The sequence below is a fragment of the Doryrhamphus excisus genome, linkage group LG20, assembly GCF_037039965.1.
Source record: "Doryrhamphus excisus strain RoL-2023G ecotype Guam linkage group LG20, RoL_Dexc_Guam_v1.1, whole genome shotgun sequence".
NCBI lineage: Eukaryota > Metazoa > Chordata > Actinopteri > Syngnathiformes > Syngnathidae > Doryrhamphus > Doryrhamphus excisus.
In genome coordinates, this window is record NC_136376.1 from 15498950 (window position 1) to 15518001 (window position 19052).

At 44.7% G+C, this 19052-nt stretch overlaps 2 protein-coding genes across 5 annotated transcripts; one reads left to right on the forward strand and one right to left on the reverse strand.

The window, feature by feature from the left end:
- Positions 1-477: 477 nt before the first annotated feature.
- Positions 478-13023, forward strand: fbxo11a (F-box protein 11a). 3 transcript variants are annotated; one of them, XM_058058390.2, is made up of 22 exons: positions 479-835; positions 2184-2308; positions 2379-2460; positions 3162-3309; positions 3497-3626; positions 6743-6826; positions 6910-7042; positions 7110-7216; positions 7296-7407; positions 7495-7601; positions 8600-8737; positions 8827-9044; positions 9125-9305; positions 9393-9515; positions 9864-9949; positions 10022-10098; positions 10169-10312; positions 10736-10846; positions 10922-11029; positions 11094-11202; positions 11276-11374; positions 11745-13023. In XM_058058390.2, the coding sequence occupies exons 1-22, from the start codon at positions 742-744 to the stop codon at positions 11872-11874; spliced, it is 2646 nt and encodes an 881-aa protein (XP_057914373.1). In that variant the 5' UTR covers positions 479-741; the 3' UTR covers positions 11875-13023. The 3 variants fall into 3 exon arrangements, with proteins under 3 accessions (XP_057914376.1, XP_057914373.1, XP_057914375.1); XM_058058392.2 differs by having other exon boundaries at positions 3165-3309; XM_058058393.2 differs by lacking the exons at positions 10736-10846; positions 10922-11029; positions 11094-11202; positions 11276-11374; positions 11745-13023 and adding an exon at positions 10533-10725 and having other exon boundaries at positions 478-835.
- Positions 12993-18422, reverse strand: msh6 (mutS homolog 6 (E. coli)). 2 transcript variants are annotated; one of them, XM_058058389.2, is made up of 9 exons: positions 18118-18422; positions 17630-17832; positions 17367-17548; positions 14669-17246; positions 13998-14402; positions 13839-13928; positions 13625-13779; positions 13332-13531; positions 12993-13263 (listed from the first exon to the last, which is right to left on the reverse strand). In XM_058058389.2, exons 1-9 carry the CDS (start codon positions 18366-18368, stop codon positions 13182-13184), a joined length of 4146 nt encoding a protein of 1381 aa, XP_057914372.2. In that variant the 5' UTR covers positions 18369-18422; the 3' UTR covers positions 12993-13181. The 2 variants fall into 2 exon arrangements, with proteins under 2 accessions (XP_057914372.2, XP_057914371.2); XM_058058388.2 differs by having other exon boundaries at positions 17630-17835.
- Between the last annotated feature and the right edge of the window lie 630 nt (positions 18423-19052).

Below are 19052 nucleotides of genomic sequence, written 5' to 3' on the forward strand. Positions count from 1 at the left end.
TCCTCTCATTATTTCTCAATCTAACCTGTCACTGTCAATAAAATCCCCCCAGTTGCAATCGGCTCCATACGCATTCATGCTTTCCAATGACCTTCAATGCAGAAGATGCATCAAAGGTTCACTAGGAAAGTGTTGACTGTGAGACAGTGAAATGCCCAAGAGTGTGAATGGTTGCTTACCAATATGTGTCCTATGATTGACTTGCCACCAGGCAGCTGGGATAGGCTCCAGCTGGTCACCCGTGATACTTTTGAGGACACACTGTATGGAAAATGGATAGGGATGTGCAAAAATATGAAAAACATCTAGTAAACAATCACAATAATAAACATGCTCTCAATCAATAAATTCCATTTGCAAAAGCTGCACTATTGGACACTACATGGCTCTAATGAACAATGTGCTGTTGAGCAAGGCACCTTACCTTTAAAAATACATACTAATCGAATGCTTGGGGGAGATGTCAGAAGACCATGTGACGGAGACAGAGTGTGATGCGGCTGATTCCTGGCGGACGGTGCTCGACTGTTATGGCTCCTCCTGCCTGCCACAGTGGTAAGGCCGAGACGTAACACCAGCGCAGGGGAACGGGAATAACCCGACAACTGTGCGACTTTTTCCGGAGCCACCGCCGCGGAAAATGACAGATCTCACCATGCTCCTGAAAAAGGCATAGACGACGTGCTCGCCTCTTCTGCTGTGAAGGCTTCGACATTTCTTCACCATTAACAACACAACCAAATGAACTCCGTCAGAGCAAGTAACGTTAGCAGAAGACCAAGGCGAGTGTCGAGGCCGCGCCCGGTACAGCCGGAGAGGAACCACCAGGAAAGAGGTAACCGTGACATTAGCCACAAAATTGCCGTTTCGGTTGTTTAATATTTAATTGTAGGACGAGTTGTATAATTGAATGGCAATGGTCGTCACTGTTGTTTCATATGGAAAGAATATCGCTTGTTGTTGTAACGGCAATTAGCCAGTAGCAGGCGTAGACGTCGGCTTGTGTTGTCAGGAAACACCGAGGCTTTTGTGTTCCGAGCTAGCATTTAGGCCGCGCTTTGTTTTGCTGTATTTTTCGCTCCGTGTGGCCATTTCTTTCTACTTTGCGCTTCGTCGTGCTGTTTAAAAGTATATTTTCCCACAAAATAACGTTGGGCGTGATGGTGAAATGACGCGCTTGATGCAGGGTTTGCTTGTCTCACGAGTGGCAAACGTAGGAAATGGGACACAAAGTGGTTGTCGTAGCTTACTCATCGGGCGCATATTATTAGCATGTTTGGCTAGTTTGTTGAGTCCAGGTGTTTCATATCAGACCATGTTTTGTCAGTGAAGGAATACAACTCTGGGCTTTTATGCTATAATTACATGGTTTGACTTTTTCATTTTTTGCAATTCCCGTTGGCTGTGTAATGTTCTGAAATACGTGCTCCGATTGCTAAACGTAAACAGCTGGTGTCGCTCTGAAATGAACCTTATATGCAAGACCACTTTGGTTATTAGTCACACAGCGCTAGTAAATATGATATAACGACATCAGCTACATTTGTTCATAATGTGATGTTCCATTTAATAGAATGTATTGAGTGATGTGTGATGTGTCCCCTGCAACGGGGTTCTTGTTCATTAGGGTTTTTTGTGTCATTTCAAGCCGCTTTAACTGACCCGGTTTGTTGCAGTGTTTGTAATGGTGACTGGCCCAGTAGCCTGGGAGAGTCATCTTTGCAACCAGAGCAACAAGCAGACACCGGATTTGCATCACCTTTCTGGGGTAACTAACAACCCTTCAATAAACCAAGGGTGAATGCTTCATGGAGGCTTCATTGAATCTCCTTCTTGGTGGGATCTATATTAGTTTCTGGAGCATATAGAGTAGGTAATCACAATGTTTAGTTTTTTATCTGTGTGTTTTTTTACATGTTACTGACATAATGTTTAGCCCACAGGTTGCCAAAAGTGAAAATTGGCAAAGTGAGCCTCCTTATAGAACATAATTTGTTTCAGGGCTCAGCTACTCCCCCCCCAAAAACAGAGATCTGGTGGCATTTCCTGCTCACGCCAGACTTTATAAAACTTGACAGATTTCAGACTTGAAATCTATTAATTACACCTCTAACACCACTGAAGTTAGAATAGCAGGTTTGGGTCATTGATGACAAGCTCTAACCTTTATCTATGGTTTCCAGATGAGGACGTTCCTGCAGATATGGTTGCAGAAGAATCTGGTCCAGGAGCTCAGAATAGTCCATACCAACTTAGAAGAAAGTCTCTGCCCAAGAGAACAGTGTGTCCGACAAAGACAAACATGGAGGTAAATGGGTGCAAATGCCTCCAAAACTGTTTTTTCAACTAATATTTTCTTTGACTTGTTCTGTACATAGGGTGCTTCCACTTCAACCACAGAAAACTTTGGACACCGCCCGAAGCGACCCAGAGTTTCAGGAAAGTGCCAAGATTTACCAGGTACCTAGTAAAACTTTTAGGGCTAGATTGAAGGGGTAATTATTTACTGTTTTGTGTTGTTTTTTTAAATTGGTATATAAATGCATGTATAAACATTGTATACTAGTGGATAGCATGCTGGCCTCACAGTCAGGAGATTCAGGATTTGCGTTTCTGTGGAAAATCTGTGTGAATCTCTCCGTGTACTCCGACTTCCTCCCACATTCAAAAATATGCATGCTATGTTAATTGGAGACTCTAAATTGTCCATTTGTGTGAATGTGTGTGTGGATGTTTTTTTTTATATTTATGTGCCCTGCAACTGGCTGGGTGTACCCCTCCTCTCGCCCAAAGACAGCTGGGATAGGCTCCAGCGATCTTAGTGAGGACAAGCGGTATAGAAGATGGATGGTCATTGTTAAATGTTGTTTCATGGTGTAATTTTGTTCAAAATAAAAGTAAGCAGTGCAGAAAATAATTAAATAGATGGAAAAGTAGGATTAGTTGTACATTAACTGTGGTTTAGAATTCCCACAAAAATTGCATATTCATTTTCATTTTTCTGCTTTTATCTTTTGTGCTCTCACTAAAATTGTATACCAACATGACTTCCAAAGGTGATAAAAGATGCCATCATGTTAGGACGGCTTAGTCAGGTGATGATGTTCTTTTTCACATTTGCCTCAAATGCCTTTGACCGACTTGTTTCTTGTCCTTTCTAGCAGCAGCTCCAGCAGAGCAGTATTTGCAGGAGAAGCTTCCAGACGAGGTGGTGCTAAAGATTTTCTCGTACCTTCTGGAGCAGGACTTGTGCCGCTCCGCTTGTGTGTGTAAGCGCTTCAGTGAGTTGGCCAACGACCCCATCCTCTGGTGAGTCTCTGGTGGTGTGTTACAGAATTGAAAGCAGTGGGATTACTGGTATTTTAGTGTTATATGTAAATCATTTTTGAAATAATTTGGTTTTTTTTTAATCTGACGGACCACACATTTAGTTCACCTTACATAGTTGTGCTCACACAAGAAGGATAATTTTAAATACTAATGTGTCCTTTTGCAGGAAAAGACTGTACATGGAAGTTTTTGAGTACACGCGGCCCATGATGCATCCTGAGGCAGGGAAGTTCTACCAAATAAACCCAGAAGAATATGAGCAGCCAAATCCCTGGAAGGAAAGTTTTCAACAGCTGGTATGACATTACAGATTTTAGTTTTTTCCTGTTTATTATGTTTCACTGTAAATGTCTCGATGTTTTGATGTATTTAGAAATGAAAGTGAAGTATTTCTTTATCATCATCTCGGCCTGATCTGGGTTTTACGGTAGCTTTTTCACCCAAAAATGGAGCTATTATCTATTTATCAGTTCTCGTGTCAAACTTTATCCAAATGTCACTATGCAAAAAAACGCATCTTTGACCGAGAAGTACTATAAAATGAATGCACTAATGAAATGCGTTGAATATCTCAAGTTAATTAAGATACAATGGGTTATGTTTTTTAAGTGTGCAGGAGTTAGGGGTACATGGCTTCATGTCTTCATGTGGATTCAATGACTAAAGGGGTACGTGACAGTAAAAAGTTTGCAAACAACTGCTGGAGAGCATACTGATGCCACAGAAGGATATCTAAACTTCTGAATGTTGCAGTGAGCACCATAGGGGCCTAATTTCTGAAGTGGAAAGAACCTAATTTTACCATGAATTAGATAGTGACCGGGTGCTTGTTGAAATAATTATTTCCACTCCTCTGTCAAAAATATCAGAAGAGTTGTATAGAGAGAAGTATAGACTACTTGTGGAAAGCTTAATCCAGTAAGACCTGAAATCAGAAGGTAGGAGTGTTTGAAAGGAAACAATAAGGTATGTGTGCGGTCCACTGCCATGACGCTAACCGTATGCACGCTAACCATGAAAGACTCCATTGCTGAAGGAAAAGCATGTTGAAACTCGTTTGAAGTTTGCTGCACATTTGGACAAGCCTGTGAAACACTGGCAGGATATAGTTCGGTCAGATGAGACTTTATCGAACACTTTGGATACCACGATACTGCACGGCCCATCCCAACAGTGAAGTGTGGAAGGGGTAACATTATAATGTGGGGCTGTTTTTCCGCATGCATGAAAACATGTGAGTGTGAATGATTGTTGGTCGGTATGTGCCCTGCAATCGGCTGGTGTGCAGACCAGGGTGCCACAGGAAGTGGAGGGTTGACAGCAAGCTTGGGGATAAGACCTCAAAGTGAAACAAAACACCAACCCCTTTCAATAAGAGATTTGATCAGTTGTTGTCACCTTTCGTTGATAGTCCTTTGGAGATGGGCACAGATGCAGTAAAGACCAATGATTCTTCCAGGATCGGGCATAAACCTTTAGATCTCCTCGGTGAACTGTTTTGGTGCTTTCCTGACTACACTTGGGGAACACAAGATCAAAACGGCTTACTGACGCCCTCAACTTGAACTTGGACAGGAAAGCGGTACAGATTATTTGAAATAAATTATTTACAGGTGCTGGTAGCTGCTCGCAAGCCAAGCTAACTAGCTAACTTCTGAAGTTCCAAGTAGTTGTCAAGCAACAATGCCAAACAAAAAGCAAAATGATAATGCTTCTGGAAATCCGGGCCCTCAATCAGAAACTGGGCTATTGTGAGAGTTGAATAAGGAGGATTTGATATTATATGGCGCCTCCAAGTAGTGGATCCAGGTCCACAGTTGTGTTGAGGCTCTATTGCGCCTGGAAGGAGATGAAAGAGCAATAGCAGGAAACTGTAGCACAATTAAAGCAAGATCTAAGCGGCCTGCAAACACAGATTGGAAATGTAGAATGACAGCCCCAAGAAGAGCTTCTCGGAGATCCATGATGAGGCCATAAACCTTAAGGAGGAAAACAGCACTGTGCACGTAGTACAAATACAACTGTGGGGTGATATCAAGGTACTACAAAATGATAACGGTGCTCTTAAGGAGGTTAAAAACCCAATGGAGGAAAATAGAGCACTGTGCAATGGTATCACGGTACTACAGGATGATATCGAGGTACTACTGGATGATAACGCTGCTTTCCACGCCACTATTGAAGAAGAGAAAGAAGCAAAGAAAAAAAATTGTGCAAATTAAAAATACAATTATAAGATGGATCAGAATGCAAAATACAATTGATAATAGGGATGCACGAATGAAAGATGTAATCCTCCCAGGGTTTTGAATAATACCCAAGTCAAATGACAGGGCAGTTGAGAACAGAGGGCAACCAGATGGAATGGATGTTGCACTGCTGAAACAGGGAAATAAGTTCAAAGGTACAAAAGTCTACATGACTGAGCGTTTGGCAACACAATGCTGATATCGCCATGAAAGGAAAGAGAAAGATTTAAGGTACTTGAGGTGACGACTGCAAAATATACATTAAGCTAAATGAATGGCTAGAAGAGGCAATCGTGCTTGTTGCCAAAGATATCAAAGACCAGGATAAATGTTAAATGGGACCAATTATGCTCATACCAAGTGCTCTGGTGTACTTTCGGACGACTGCCGAACCCCACTTTCTAAAACGTTTTTAGGTTTAAAGGTTTTTGCAGTAATATCGGAATTTTTTTGACTGTTGAGCATATTTAACATTTGGTTGGGTGCTGTGCTGCTTCAATTCCTCTGTGTTTAGATGGCTAATGTAACGCGAAAGGACAACACCGTAGGCCATAACCGTGACCTTCAGTTTGCAGGGTGTGAGCAGTTTAATTTGTGTTCCTTTGGGTGACTGGCCTTCACAGTTTCCTTGAGGAAAAACATTTCTGAAATATTTCCACATTGGCTTAGACGCATAGCATAGCATAGCATAGCATAGCATAGCATAGCAAACAGCCTCTGCGTATCCAGAGCCCATCGGATCTACTCTGACCCCACACACCCCCAGCATGGACTGTTTTCTCGCCTGGCGTCGGGGAGAAGGCTCTGCAGCATCTGCAGCAGAACAACCAGCCAAATAATGCCCCTCTACCTGCCCACACACACACGCAAAACTTGAAATTGTTATTATTTATTCAAGATTATTTAAATTATTTGTGCAATTTACTGTTTACGCTGTACATTGTTGACACATTTGATGACATCTATTTATTCTCCACATTGTTGTTATTATTATTTATGATTATACGGGAGCCAGGCAACGACATTTTGTTGTCAATTTCACTGCTGTGTTATTGTACAATGACAATAAAGGAGGTCTATCTATCTAAAACTGTTACCTTTACACCGATCCAATGTCTGAGTTAACAGCAAACATGGCTAACTGCGTGATGCTTTGTTTGCAGTATAAAGGAGCACACGTTAAGCCAGGCTTTGCGGAACACTTCTACAGTAATCCTGCTCGGTACAAAGGAAGAGATAACATGTTTGTGAGTAATGTTACTCCCAACAATTTATTGTTCCATGTCACTATCCAGCCATCCATTCATCAACACATGTATTTCCCCCTCAGTATTATGACACCATAGAGGATGCCCTGGGAGGGGGCCAGGAGCCTCACTTTGACGGCCTCATTTTTGTCCACACTGGTATTTACACAGATGAATGGATCTACATAGAGTCACCCATCACAATGATCGGAGCTGGTATGTGTGTCTCACTTTTGCTTTGTGTATGATTATATGCTGTAGTTTGACCAGTCTTGTGTTGTAGCTCCTGGAAAAGTGGCAGAGAAAGTCATCATTGAAAATACCAGAGACTCCACGTTTGTGTTCATGGAAGGTTCTGAAGATGCCTACGTTGGATACATGACCATTAGGGTGAGATGATATATTTATGATGTTGTGTTTCCTGCAATCAAACATATTTAGTGCTGATCCGATCTTGTGTCCACTGCAGTTCAATCCTGATGATAAATCCGCCCAGCACCACAATGCACACCATTGCTTGGAGATTACGGTCAACTGCAGCCCAATTATTGACCACTGCATCATACGCAGCACCTGCACAGGTAATGACGCCCTCTGCAACTTGGGGTCTGCTTTGTGGGTTCATGCAGTGCGTTTGAAGTTGCGATTGACTTTCTCACTTGTTTCAGTGGGATCCGCTGTGTGCGTTAGTGGTCAAGGCGCAGGTCCAACAATCAAACATTGCAACATTAGTGATTGTGAAAATGTTGGTCTTTACATCACTGACCATGCACAGGTAACAAGCAACGTTTTTGGTATTATTTGCGGATGATACCACTGCTTTTTTTTTTTTGTTCCGGAGAGAGTACAGACGAAATCATTCGAAAATTCTGAGAAGAAATGGTCCCACTAAAAAGATGGTTTGATGATAATAGATGGTCCTTGAACCTAAGTAAAACTAAAATCATGCTGTTTGGTAACAGCAATCTTCATTGGCTAAATGTACTGCAAAAAAGGCCAGTAAGGATAATTCATAATGCTGCCTACAGAGAACATACTAACTCCTTATTTCTAAAATGACAAATACTTCAACTTGCTGATATAGTTCATCTTCAAACAGCTAAGATAATGCATAAGGCTAAAAATAAGCAATTAGCTAAAAATGTCATCCAATACTTCTCTACAAGAGAGGAGAAATATGATCTCAGGGAAGAAGTACATTTGAAACACGTCTATGCTAGGACTACGTTATGCTAGCCATAGCATTTCAGTATGTGGAATCAAACTATGGAATGGATTGAGTAAGGAAATCAAACAATGCACAACGATGAGCCAATTCAAGAAACAATACAAGCAGTTGATGTTTGCTAAATACAAGGATGAAGAGTCTTGAACCAGTCATGATGTGCTATATATATCACTATATTGACACGCACTATGGTACCCATTATGGCATTGGATGCTCATATCACCCAGTACTTCGCTATGAGGTGCATTATTAAAAAAAAAAAACCTTAAACTGTATTATGGAAAGCAGGAAGTGAACAAATGTAACAGTTAGTGATTGTAAAAGTACCAGATGGAAGGGTAGGATTTAATAAGCTTTGCTTCTTCCTACTCCTTTTGGACATGTGGAACTGGGAACTGATTATGGGATGCACTCAATTGGAATCTGATGCATGTTCAAATGAAATAAAACCGTTACCATTACCATTACGTTTTCCTTGTTGGTCAGCTGAAGAGCTCGGTGTACAAATGGACAGATTGTTTAAATATATTCCATTTTTTTTCCAGGGAATATATGAGGACAATGAGATTTCAAACAATGCTCTAGCTGGGATTTGGGTGAAAAACCACGGTAACCCAATCATCAGGCGGAATCACATCCACCACGGCAGAGATGTGGGTGTTTTTACATTTGACCACGGAATGGTACGTCATGCATTTTCAAGAAGCACGTGGTGTAGTTGGTGCAGTTATCTAATGTTGGTTGACCTATGTGTCTTCTGGTCTGTTGTCAGGGTTACTTTGAGAGCTGCAACATCCATAGGAACCGCATTGCCGGCTTTGAGGTAAAAGCATACGCCAACCCGACAGTGGTGCGCTGTGAGATTCATCACGGCCAGACAGGAGGAATCTACGTGCATGAAAAGGGCCGCGGCCAATTTATTGAAAATAAGATCTATGCAAATAACTTTGCCGGCGTGTGGATCACCTCCAACAGTGACCCCACAATACGGTGAGTGTTGGCTTTCGCCATTAGAAAATGTGTACATTTACATGTGTATTGATGCTGAAATGCTTTGTGTTGAAATACAGGGGAAATGCTATATATAATGGCAACCAAGGTGGGGTGTACATTTTTGGTGATGGACGGGGTCTCATCGAAGGAAACGACATCTATGGGAATGCCTTGGCAGGGATTCAGATCAGGACAAATAGCTGCCCTATTGTCAGGCACAACAAGATCCACGACGGCCAGCATGGTGGCATTTATGTGGTAAAACGCCTCGCAGTTTGGCTTTGTTTTCATCTACAGTATCTTTCATGTCATTGTGGGGTGTGCGCCGATTTGTTTGTGTTGCAGCACGAGAAAGGACAAGGCGTCATCGAGGAGAATGAGGTGTACAGTAACACACTTGCTGGCGTGTGGGTCACCACAGGCAGCACGCCCGTATTGAGGAGGAACAGGATACACAGTGGGAAGCAGGTACCGTTGGAGTTGAGATGAGATCATTTCGATACCCATCTTGTTGTTATCCTTGGCTTTTCCAACTACACTGGAACCTCTTTTTATGCCATTACTCCAAAAGGTGCTCCAAAAAAAATGTCATTGTAATGAATCTGTTGCAGAGATCCAAAAATATGAACACAAAGCACTTTTGATGTAGGACGTTTATAATTTCATAATGTCTTTAAATGCATCTAAATGATGACTGCAAGGGCGCCTGCTTATGGTGTCTGCATTCCATATACTTTTCCCAAATCAATGTGAAAAAGCAGAAAAGTGATTTTTTTTAAGACCATGTCAACAAGTTGAGGACTCTGATTGTGACAGGTCGGGGTCTACTTTTACGACAACGGCCATGGTGTGCTGGAAGACAATGACATTTACAATCACATGTATTCTGGAGTTCAGATCAGGTTTGTATGGGACTGAAATTGGCTCACTTAGTCACTCAGACTTCTGAGATGGGTTTTCTTTTTGATCCACAGAACTGGCAGCAATCCTAAAATCAGGCGGAACAAGATCTGGGGAGGTCAGAATGGAGGCATTTTGGTTTATAACTCGGGTGAGATGAAGACTTAATCTGTTTGGGTTTTTTTTTGCCACATCTCCTTAAACCTGAGCGTGTTTTCCAGGCCTGGGCTTTATTGAGGACAATGAGATTTTTGACAACGCAATGGCAGGAGTTTGGATCAAGACTGACAGCAACCCCACTTTGAGAAGGAACAAAATTCATGATGGGAGGGACGGTGGAATCTGCATATTTAATGGAGGAAGAGGTAACTACACTGATGGTTGTATTTGAAGCGTTGATATATACGTACTATATATATGTATACACACACAATATTTAGTGAATCCTTTATTTCTTCAAAGTGTCACCGTCACTCTAACACAGCGATTCCTAACTTGATGCATGTGCTGTGCAAATTATTCAATTTCACTTAATTGTTCCTAAAATAATGATTTCCTCCAAAATCTTTGTGACCTATCCCGTAGTGCCAAGCAGAACAATTAAAAGCTAGTCCACTAGATGGCAGAAGGTACAAAATGAATCCATCCGTTTTTGTTTGGTGATGTGCAGTAAGTTTGATCTCACCTCCATTCTGCTCTGCATATTTAGAACTGTTAGAATATTGTTGACGGAAGCTGTTTGATATTTTTTGCAATGTAAATACCACCTGTGTCTGCCCCCCACCCAGGTTTGCTTGAGGAAAACGACATCTTCAGGAATGCCCAAGCAGGTGTGCTCATCAGCACCAACAGCCATCCCGTGTTGAGGAAAAATAGAATATTTGATGGCTTTGCTGCAGGTCTGTGGAAAATCCCAACCTAAAAATGTTCAGATGAGATGTGCGCGTATGAACGACCGTGTGTGTCGTCACCAGGTATCGAGATCACCAATCATGCCACAGCCACTTTGGAGGGCAATCAGATCTTCAACAACCGCTTTGGAGGGCTTTTTCTTGCATCTGGCGTCAACGTTACGATGAAAGGTCCAACTATTACCCGACTTTACTTGACCAACTATTACCATCTGACACCAACTTTGATTTGCAGATAATAAAATAATGAACAATCAAGATGCAATTGAAAAGGCCGTGAGCAGAGGTCAGTGCCTGTACAAGATTTCAAGTTACACCAGCTACCCAATGCACGACTTTTACAGGTAATGGCAACATCATCCAACTGTTTTTCTGTCTTGTTCGACTTTTCACGGCTCCCCATTTGGCTCACCGCAGGTGCCACACCTGTAACACCACAGACCGCAACGCCATCTGCGTGAACTGCATCAAGAAGTGCCACCAGGGACACGACGTGGAGTTTATTAGACACGACAGGTCAGTTTTGTTTACATTGATACGCTGAAGACACCATTATTTATTTATTTATTAAAACCAAGTTTATGTGCCGTCATGTGAAACCGGAACACCCCATTGGTGTTGACATGAGTGGAATGATCTTGGTGGCGTCATCCCCATCCAGACTGATATTCCCAAATGGCCCATGACACTACCACTATGTGGCGTATTTGGCTATAAAAATGATGGCACCAGCAGAACGGGGGTGTATGTTTTCACAACTCGTCCCCTTGTGTGCAGTAGTTCAGGAGTAGAAGAGCCACAAACACGAGCTTCTTGCTCAAACTGTCTTAAACTAAGCTTTGCTTAAGTCGAGGCCATTATCGCTTGTCCTTCTCTCCACCCGTAGGTTCTTCTGTGATTGTGGCGCAGGGACGTTGTCAAATCCTTGCACATTAGCTGGAGAGCCAACGCACGACACCGACACACTGTACGACTCTGCACCTCCTATAGAGTCCAATACGCTGCAGCACAACTGAGCTCAAGACCCACAAGTAACCTGTTGCACCTCAGCAGTAATGGACATTTTGGACCATTGCAGAGGACTCAACACACATTTTAAATAGAGACTCTCACAGAGCATTTACAGTGACTTACATGTAACAACAGACTTGGATACAAGAGAAGATGCCTAGCCTTTCTTTTCATTGCTTTTCTAAAACAAGATGACATTAACAGGAGCGCTGAAGAGCAAGTGGTTGCCCAAAGAGAACAGTGACAACTGCCAGAGTGGCTCATCAGCTTTGGAGGGAAAAAATGGCGTCTTGTACAAACTTGTGGCGAAAAGACACGGCGTTGTGGCGTAAAAGGCACCTCGAAGGCCGCAATGCTTCCATCAGTGGGTGACCGAGCTGCTCATACCATACGTATGAGGAAAAATGACTTAGCACTTCAGCTTTTTTTGTTCCACTCAACACAACTGTTCATTTGATTTTAATGTTTTTGTGTCATTTTGTATTTTCATGCAAAAATCTTACTGTACTTGAATGTCTTTATTTTATTAAATGTGTTTATTTTTATTATATCCCAAATTGCTGTAATTATACTCATGTCGCAGCATCTAACTTCTTTCTGTGAAAGAGATGTGAGGGAAACACTAAATGTTTCTCCTGCAACGCTGGCTCACACTTTTCCCTCTCCAAAGGAACTGTGGACATGTCTTACTGTATTTGTTGTCCGCTTAATCTGCTCCTTTCCTTTCAAACGTTAACATGACAGTTTCATGTATTGACATGTCTGTTTGGAATTAACAGATACGTTTATTCAAACACATGACCAAAATTAACAATGTTGCAGACATTCTACCTGATCAGGTCCCATTTTGTTTGCCAATGTTGCAGGAGAACTTCTTAGGCTTTTTTTCAGCTTGGCTGAAGCTGAGACAAGTATCTCCATACAGCGCTATATGGTTTCATTATGCCCTTTCCCTCCCATCCATGTGTACTGGTGATTGTGGGTTCTCATTCAGACTGAAATGTATGCATGTATCATAACATCTAGACTTAATATATTGTGAAGTATTCAATAACCGTTATGTAGGCGCTAGTTTGAATTAAAGGGGTTTAATTTCCTAGGTGAAACATTGTCCTTTTTTGTAAAAAAAAATAAACTTTATTGGATCACGAAAATAGTGTTATTCCTCCTGTGAAACAGAACAAAGCTGGGGGTTCACCGACACCAGGGCACGCATGCCGTGCTCAGGCCCATTTGATGCCCACCACGTGGGGGGGGGGTTGGGGGGGGGTATGACAGGACTGGTCCACTGAGTGCTACAACAAGTTTGAAACTACAGTGTGTCAATCATTTGAACAAGTGCATCAAAATAGGATTTGTCCAGTGTGGTGTCTTCGGCAAACTGGCAGAGCTTCCTATAGGAGTGGAGCAGAGGAAGTCAGTGTGGGCTTGGTGAACAAAAAGAAGCCCATTAGCAACTTACCTGAAGAGCCTGAGGCTGATGGTGCTTTTCTCAAACTCTCTGGCCTTTCTGTGACCCGACTGGATCACCTCCTCTGGTAGGCTGGCGAGGCGAGCGGCGTTGAAGCCATAGCTTTTGGGACACGCACCGGAGATGAACTTGTAAAGGAACGTGATGGTCTCTTGACTCGGATCCTCGCATTCGTTTTCCACCATGCATGCCTGAATGCAGAATGTACACGGATTGCACTCGTATGCGCAGAGATGGCAATTGACAATACAGGTATCTTGGCATTCTATTATTATATTGCATACCATGTGGCCCAGGCGCACTGCAGGGTTGTGTGCATAGTCCTCCACGAGGGAGTGGTAGTGTGTGGAGAAGAGAGTACGGCAGCTGATCTTCTCAGCAAGTTCCTTTACAACAGCACAAGCGATCGCTGTGCCGTCATATGTGGCTGTGCCTCTTCCTGCAGACACAGCATGGTTACACAAGCGAAGTACTACAACCACTGCAGTGCAGACGTACCTAATTCATCCAGAAGCACAAGCGAGTGTTTGGTGGCATGGTGCAGGATGCAGGAGGTCTCACTCAGCTCAACAAAGAAGGTGCTCTCTCCTACCGTGGATGAGAATGTCAGAGCGCTAGAAATAGAACTTCTGAAGTGACGTGCGTTTGCCGCGTTACCAGCCATGATACGATCCGAAGCTCCCAGGCGAGTGAAGACTCGATCGACCGGTGTGAAGCGCAGACTCTCTGCGGGAACGAAACACCCCAGCTGAGCGAGGACGATCACGAGTCCACACTGTCTCATGAGAGTCGACTTCCCGCCCATATTGGGCCCCGTGACGAGGACACAAGAGGCCTGATGACTTTGCTCCTGGGGTTCCTCGCTGCTACCAGGGCAGCCAATGAAGATGTCATTGGGGATGAAGTCGTCACCGAAGAAGGTCTTGGTGACGCATGGGTGGCGAGAACCAACAAGCTCGAGGAAGGGGGCTGCGTGGTCACCACCACCAGGGAGGACCACCTGTGGCCTGGTCATCGGTCCATCTCCCCCCTGACTGTAGCGTGACAAGGCCAGCAGCACGTCTGAAAACAACAACTGATATCACTTTGGGCAGTAGCCAACGATACTGGACTTGGTCGCCATCGCCACGCTCTGCTTTTCCTCCACTTACTGCAATTTCTGTGGCTTTGAAGATTGGCAGCCTTCTTATGCAAGGTGGTGGTTATCTTTTAGAGCATCTTTACTACTACTACTACTACTACTCTACTACTACTGCTACTGCTACTACTACTACGCAGTAGTCAGCAAAGCTATTAGGATGCGGAAGATGATGATAAAAAGTAAGTACCAAGCACTGCCATGCACTCCACCGCAGTCTTCCAGTCGCTGTAGTTCTTGTCAAAGTTGTAGAAGAGCCTCCTCATGCAGTCTTTCAGGGCGGCGTCTCTCTTCTCCTCAAAGCCTTGCAAGTCGGAGAAGAGCCGCTCAGACTCCTTGGTAACGTAACGCTTCCAGCCCTTCTTTGTTGACTTCACCTCGTACTCCTCTGGGATGTTCCTCTCCGAGACCCCGTCGGGCACTTCCATCTGGTAGCGATTTCGCCCTGTGCCCCAGTACGCCATGTTCCTGCAGCCAAGCCTCTTCTTCTGTCGGTCCAGGTAATCCTGTAGCTTCTGCTCGCAGTTCTTGATGCCCGCCAAAGCGTGGTCATACTCGGGGTCGAAACCCTCCTTTGGGGTAATGACTCCCGTGGTGCGAGCTTTCTTGTGGTCGAACGCAGTCTCCCAGCGCTTGAGTTCGGCAGAGAGGTCTGGAAAGAGGCCGCTGTCCCCCTTAAGACTGACCACTTGGCAGAGCAACGTGGATTGGAAGTCACGGGCAACTGATGTGAAGACATGAATAATCTCCTGCATGGTTTGGAAACCTTCCAGAGCTGAAAGGAAGTCTGCTATTTTCCGCTTGCTGTAGGTGACCTCCTCGTAGAGAACCGCCCTGCTGTCCGGGTGCTCCTGCCCCTTCAGAGGCGTGCCGATGCTGTGGATCTTACTAAGGAGGCGCTCCAGGTCGGGAAGCTTCTTCAGCAAGTCGCAAACTTCAGAAACTTGAGCCTGAGCGCCCATGAGGTCTTGCAGTGCATCCAGTCGGTCCAGGATGGATTTCGGGTTACAAAGAGGAGCACAGAGCCACTGCTTGAGCAGCCGCTTGCCAAACGGGCTGGAGCAGGTATCTAAGCGCTCCAACAGTGTTCCCTCCGTCCCTCCAGAACCGTTGTGAAATATTTCAAGATTTGCCAGAGTCACCCCGTCCAAGACCATTCGCTGGCGAGTCTTGGCAAAGAAGCTTTCCTGTCCGGCAGCTTCCTCCATCTCAACATCAACAGGGATATATTCTTCAAAGTTGGCCATGGAGAGTAGCTCCAGATCCACCAGACACTTCCTCAGGTAGAAGATGCATCCGCCCAAAGACGACAGTGCCAGCTCGTAGCCGTCCTTGGGGGTGAGACCCAGTGAATCGCTGTCAGAGGTCATCTTTTTTAGAAGAACTGGTAGACAATTTCTCCCTGCCGTCTGGTCCTTGCCTGCACTCTCTGTGAAGTAGGCTTCTTCTGAAAGGGTTTTCAGAGTCTTTTGAGCGTCCCAGAACTGAGTGCCTGCATTCAATCCCTCCTGCAGCGCGGAGGACAGAGAAGCTTGGAGTGTTTTGCGTGTTTCCACAGATGGGTTCCCCTTTTCAAACAGCACCTCGGCAGGTGCAAAGTGGGCTATGAGGGTGCGGAGACGTGAACAATGGCGGTCGTCTGGGAACTGGCCGACACGGAAGGAGCCTACAGAGGCGTCTACAAAGCAGACACCATAGCTGCGGCAACACCCGCCTTTTCCTTGGTCTTCCGTCTTCTCTTTTACACTCAGGAGGAACTTGCTGTGACTCTCAGCAGGCGTCCCATCCAGCACGCTGTAGGTCTGGGTGCCTCGCGTGATGATCCTGCACACCTCTCTCCTCACCACTCGGTCAAACTTGGTGGGCTTAGCCAGGGTCTTACAACGCGCTTCCATCATTTCCGGGGTTTCAGTCTGCTCCACCCGAGCCACCTTGTAGCCCTTTTGGACCAAGACATCTGAGAAGCGAGCAAAAGCAATCTCTGGAAAACCCGAGTGCGCCCAGGTGCCTTTCATGAAGGTCAGTCCTAGTTCATTAACTCCAATCACAGCATCCATGTGGTAGAGCTCATAGAACTTCCCCACCTTATAGAAAATGACAGCGTCAAACATCTCAGATTTGATAAGCCACCACTGACGCATCCCAGGAGTGTTTCTGTTGACAAAGTCTTCTGGCACGTACAGCGTGGTTGGATCGTAATCTTCTTCAGACGCTCGTCGTCTTTGACCGTCTTTCCTCCTGTCCATCTGCAGCCACTCCAGCTTCTCGTGGTCCCAAACTGTGGCTCCTCCACCTGCACCCGACCCACTGGACTGGCTTTCAAATGTGTCAGGGGCAGAAAAAGCAGACAAACGAGACTTTGTGTCCGCTGCGACAGGCGCTGGAGCTCGTTTTGGGGCCCCACTCCAGGGGGTACCGCTTATCTTCGGCTTCGCTACCGCTGGCTTGGCTGCAGGCCGTTTGCGCTTTACGGGCTTCACAGGACTGTCCGGCTCCGGCGCCGACTCCTGTTCACCGTCCTTTTCTCCCCCCTCGCTGCTGACGCTGCCTTCTTCCTCTTCTTCCTCACTGCTGCTGGCGGCGTGCTCAGGTTTGAATTCCTCATCGGATGCCTCGCTGTCCGAGGCCTCGACTATGCGCCGTCGCTTGGCCTTATGTCCAGTGGAACGGGTCCGACGTTGACTGACCTTTGATGACTTGGAGTCCTCATTTTTCTCATCATCCTCATCTTCATCCTCGTCGGCATCACTCAGAGTCGACTTGTCAAGCTGATCAAAAAAATGAGCTTTTTGAACAACAATCACTTATCAATAAAACAATCAATTGAACCCAGCCCCTTTAATAATGTTATAGATATGAGTTTAGCAAAATATGGTGTTGGTGTTCACCTCCATTTCTTCCTCCTCCTGCTCCTCCTCCTCTTCATCTGAGGCATCTGTGCAGACGGGGATATTTAATTTGTTTTCTGTGCTGTCAAACATAACTTTATCTGCAAGATCCATTGCACGACGGATTTCAGGCTTTCCGCTGAAAAACAACCCTCCGGTTTTGGCGTCGCTACTATCAGAACCTGCAACATTAAAGAGAAGAGGTTCCTCGTTTAATCCCTCGTTTAAGAGGAAGCCGGGCAAATACTTCACACAAAAGATACCTTGGTACTCTCTGATGTATTTGGTGCTGACCCATCCCCGAGTAGGGGGTTCGTCAAAGAAATGGACGTGGATGCGCTGAGCCTGACCGCGGCCTCGCATCTGCTGTCCAGTCAGAGGCTGGGGTGCCACCATGCACGGCCACCATGGGTGCCCCTCCAGCTTTGCCCAAACAAGGGTACCGGCGCTGAATGAGCAAGCGGGGCTGCTGATAGGAGGTCAAAATATTATATATATTAGGATCATCCTTTAGAAGCTACATTGACTAAGAGTCCATTCCTAGTATATTTGATTTATTTATGCTATGTAAATGCTTTACTAATGCTAAGTAAATGCTATATTAACGCTATGTAAATGCTATGTAAAGCACCACCAAGGGCCACAGGTGGACTTGTCCTCTTAAGAATAGAATAGAATAGAATGGAATGGAATAGAATGGAATAGAATAATGCTCCCAGGACTTCTGCAGACAACATCAGCTTTAACTCACGTATCCTTGGCCGTTGGTGCCTTGCCACCGAACAGTTTGTTGAATCCCCCCTTAGCATTTTTCGCAACACTTTTTGACTTGACTTTGGTGGCCTTGTTCGACGCTAGTTTAGCTTCTTCTTTCGGAGACGAGTTGGACTTGTGGACAGACGAGGGCACGTCAGCCTCGGGTGGGTGAGGACTGGCTTTCAGCTTGGATACCGGAGGAGGAGACTTGGTGAAGAAATGGAAAAGCGAACTTTGCTTCGCCATGATAGACCTTAAATGTGACAAATAGCTGTGGCTAGCTAACTACCTAGCTAGCTAACTACCACGAACACGCAGTAGGAGCTCTCGCTCTTCGCGGGAAACAGACGCGGGCTGCGACGAGGGCGGGGTTACAAGTGGCATCCAATGACAGTCGAGTACTGGGCGGCCGGGATGTCACGTGACCAGAAACATCACTGAGCTGGTGACGTGACCGGAAGCGTCGACGGAGAAAGAGCGCCGGGTTAAGGACAGTGGTCAAAAAGTCCAATTGCAAGCACGGCGTCTGTGACGTGATGCCGTCAAAGCAACACATTTCACTGGACAACCGCCAACAAATCACATACGTATCACTGAAAAGGCCATTGTTGAATTGTTGAATGTGTTACATCGAAATTAAACCGTGAAACACCTGTCCTAAAAGAGGCCAAAACATAAATACAAAATAAATGCTGGATGTCAGTGGGCTATCAGATGTGTCTTTCCAAAATGGCTGACTGGGCACAAGATAATTAAGCTATTAACAGTTTTTAACATTCATCCAGTTATTGTGTTTTTGAAAGTAGAGATTCAGTGATGTTTTGTGTGTGTTTAATCAATATTGATTGGGTTTTAAGAAAAGTACAATGAAAAAATATGACTGGACATATTTGTATTTAACAAAGTCACAAAAATATGCAGGTTTTTAAA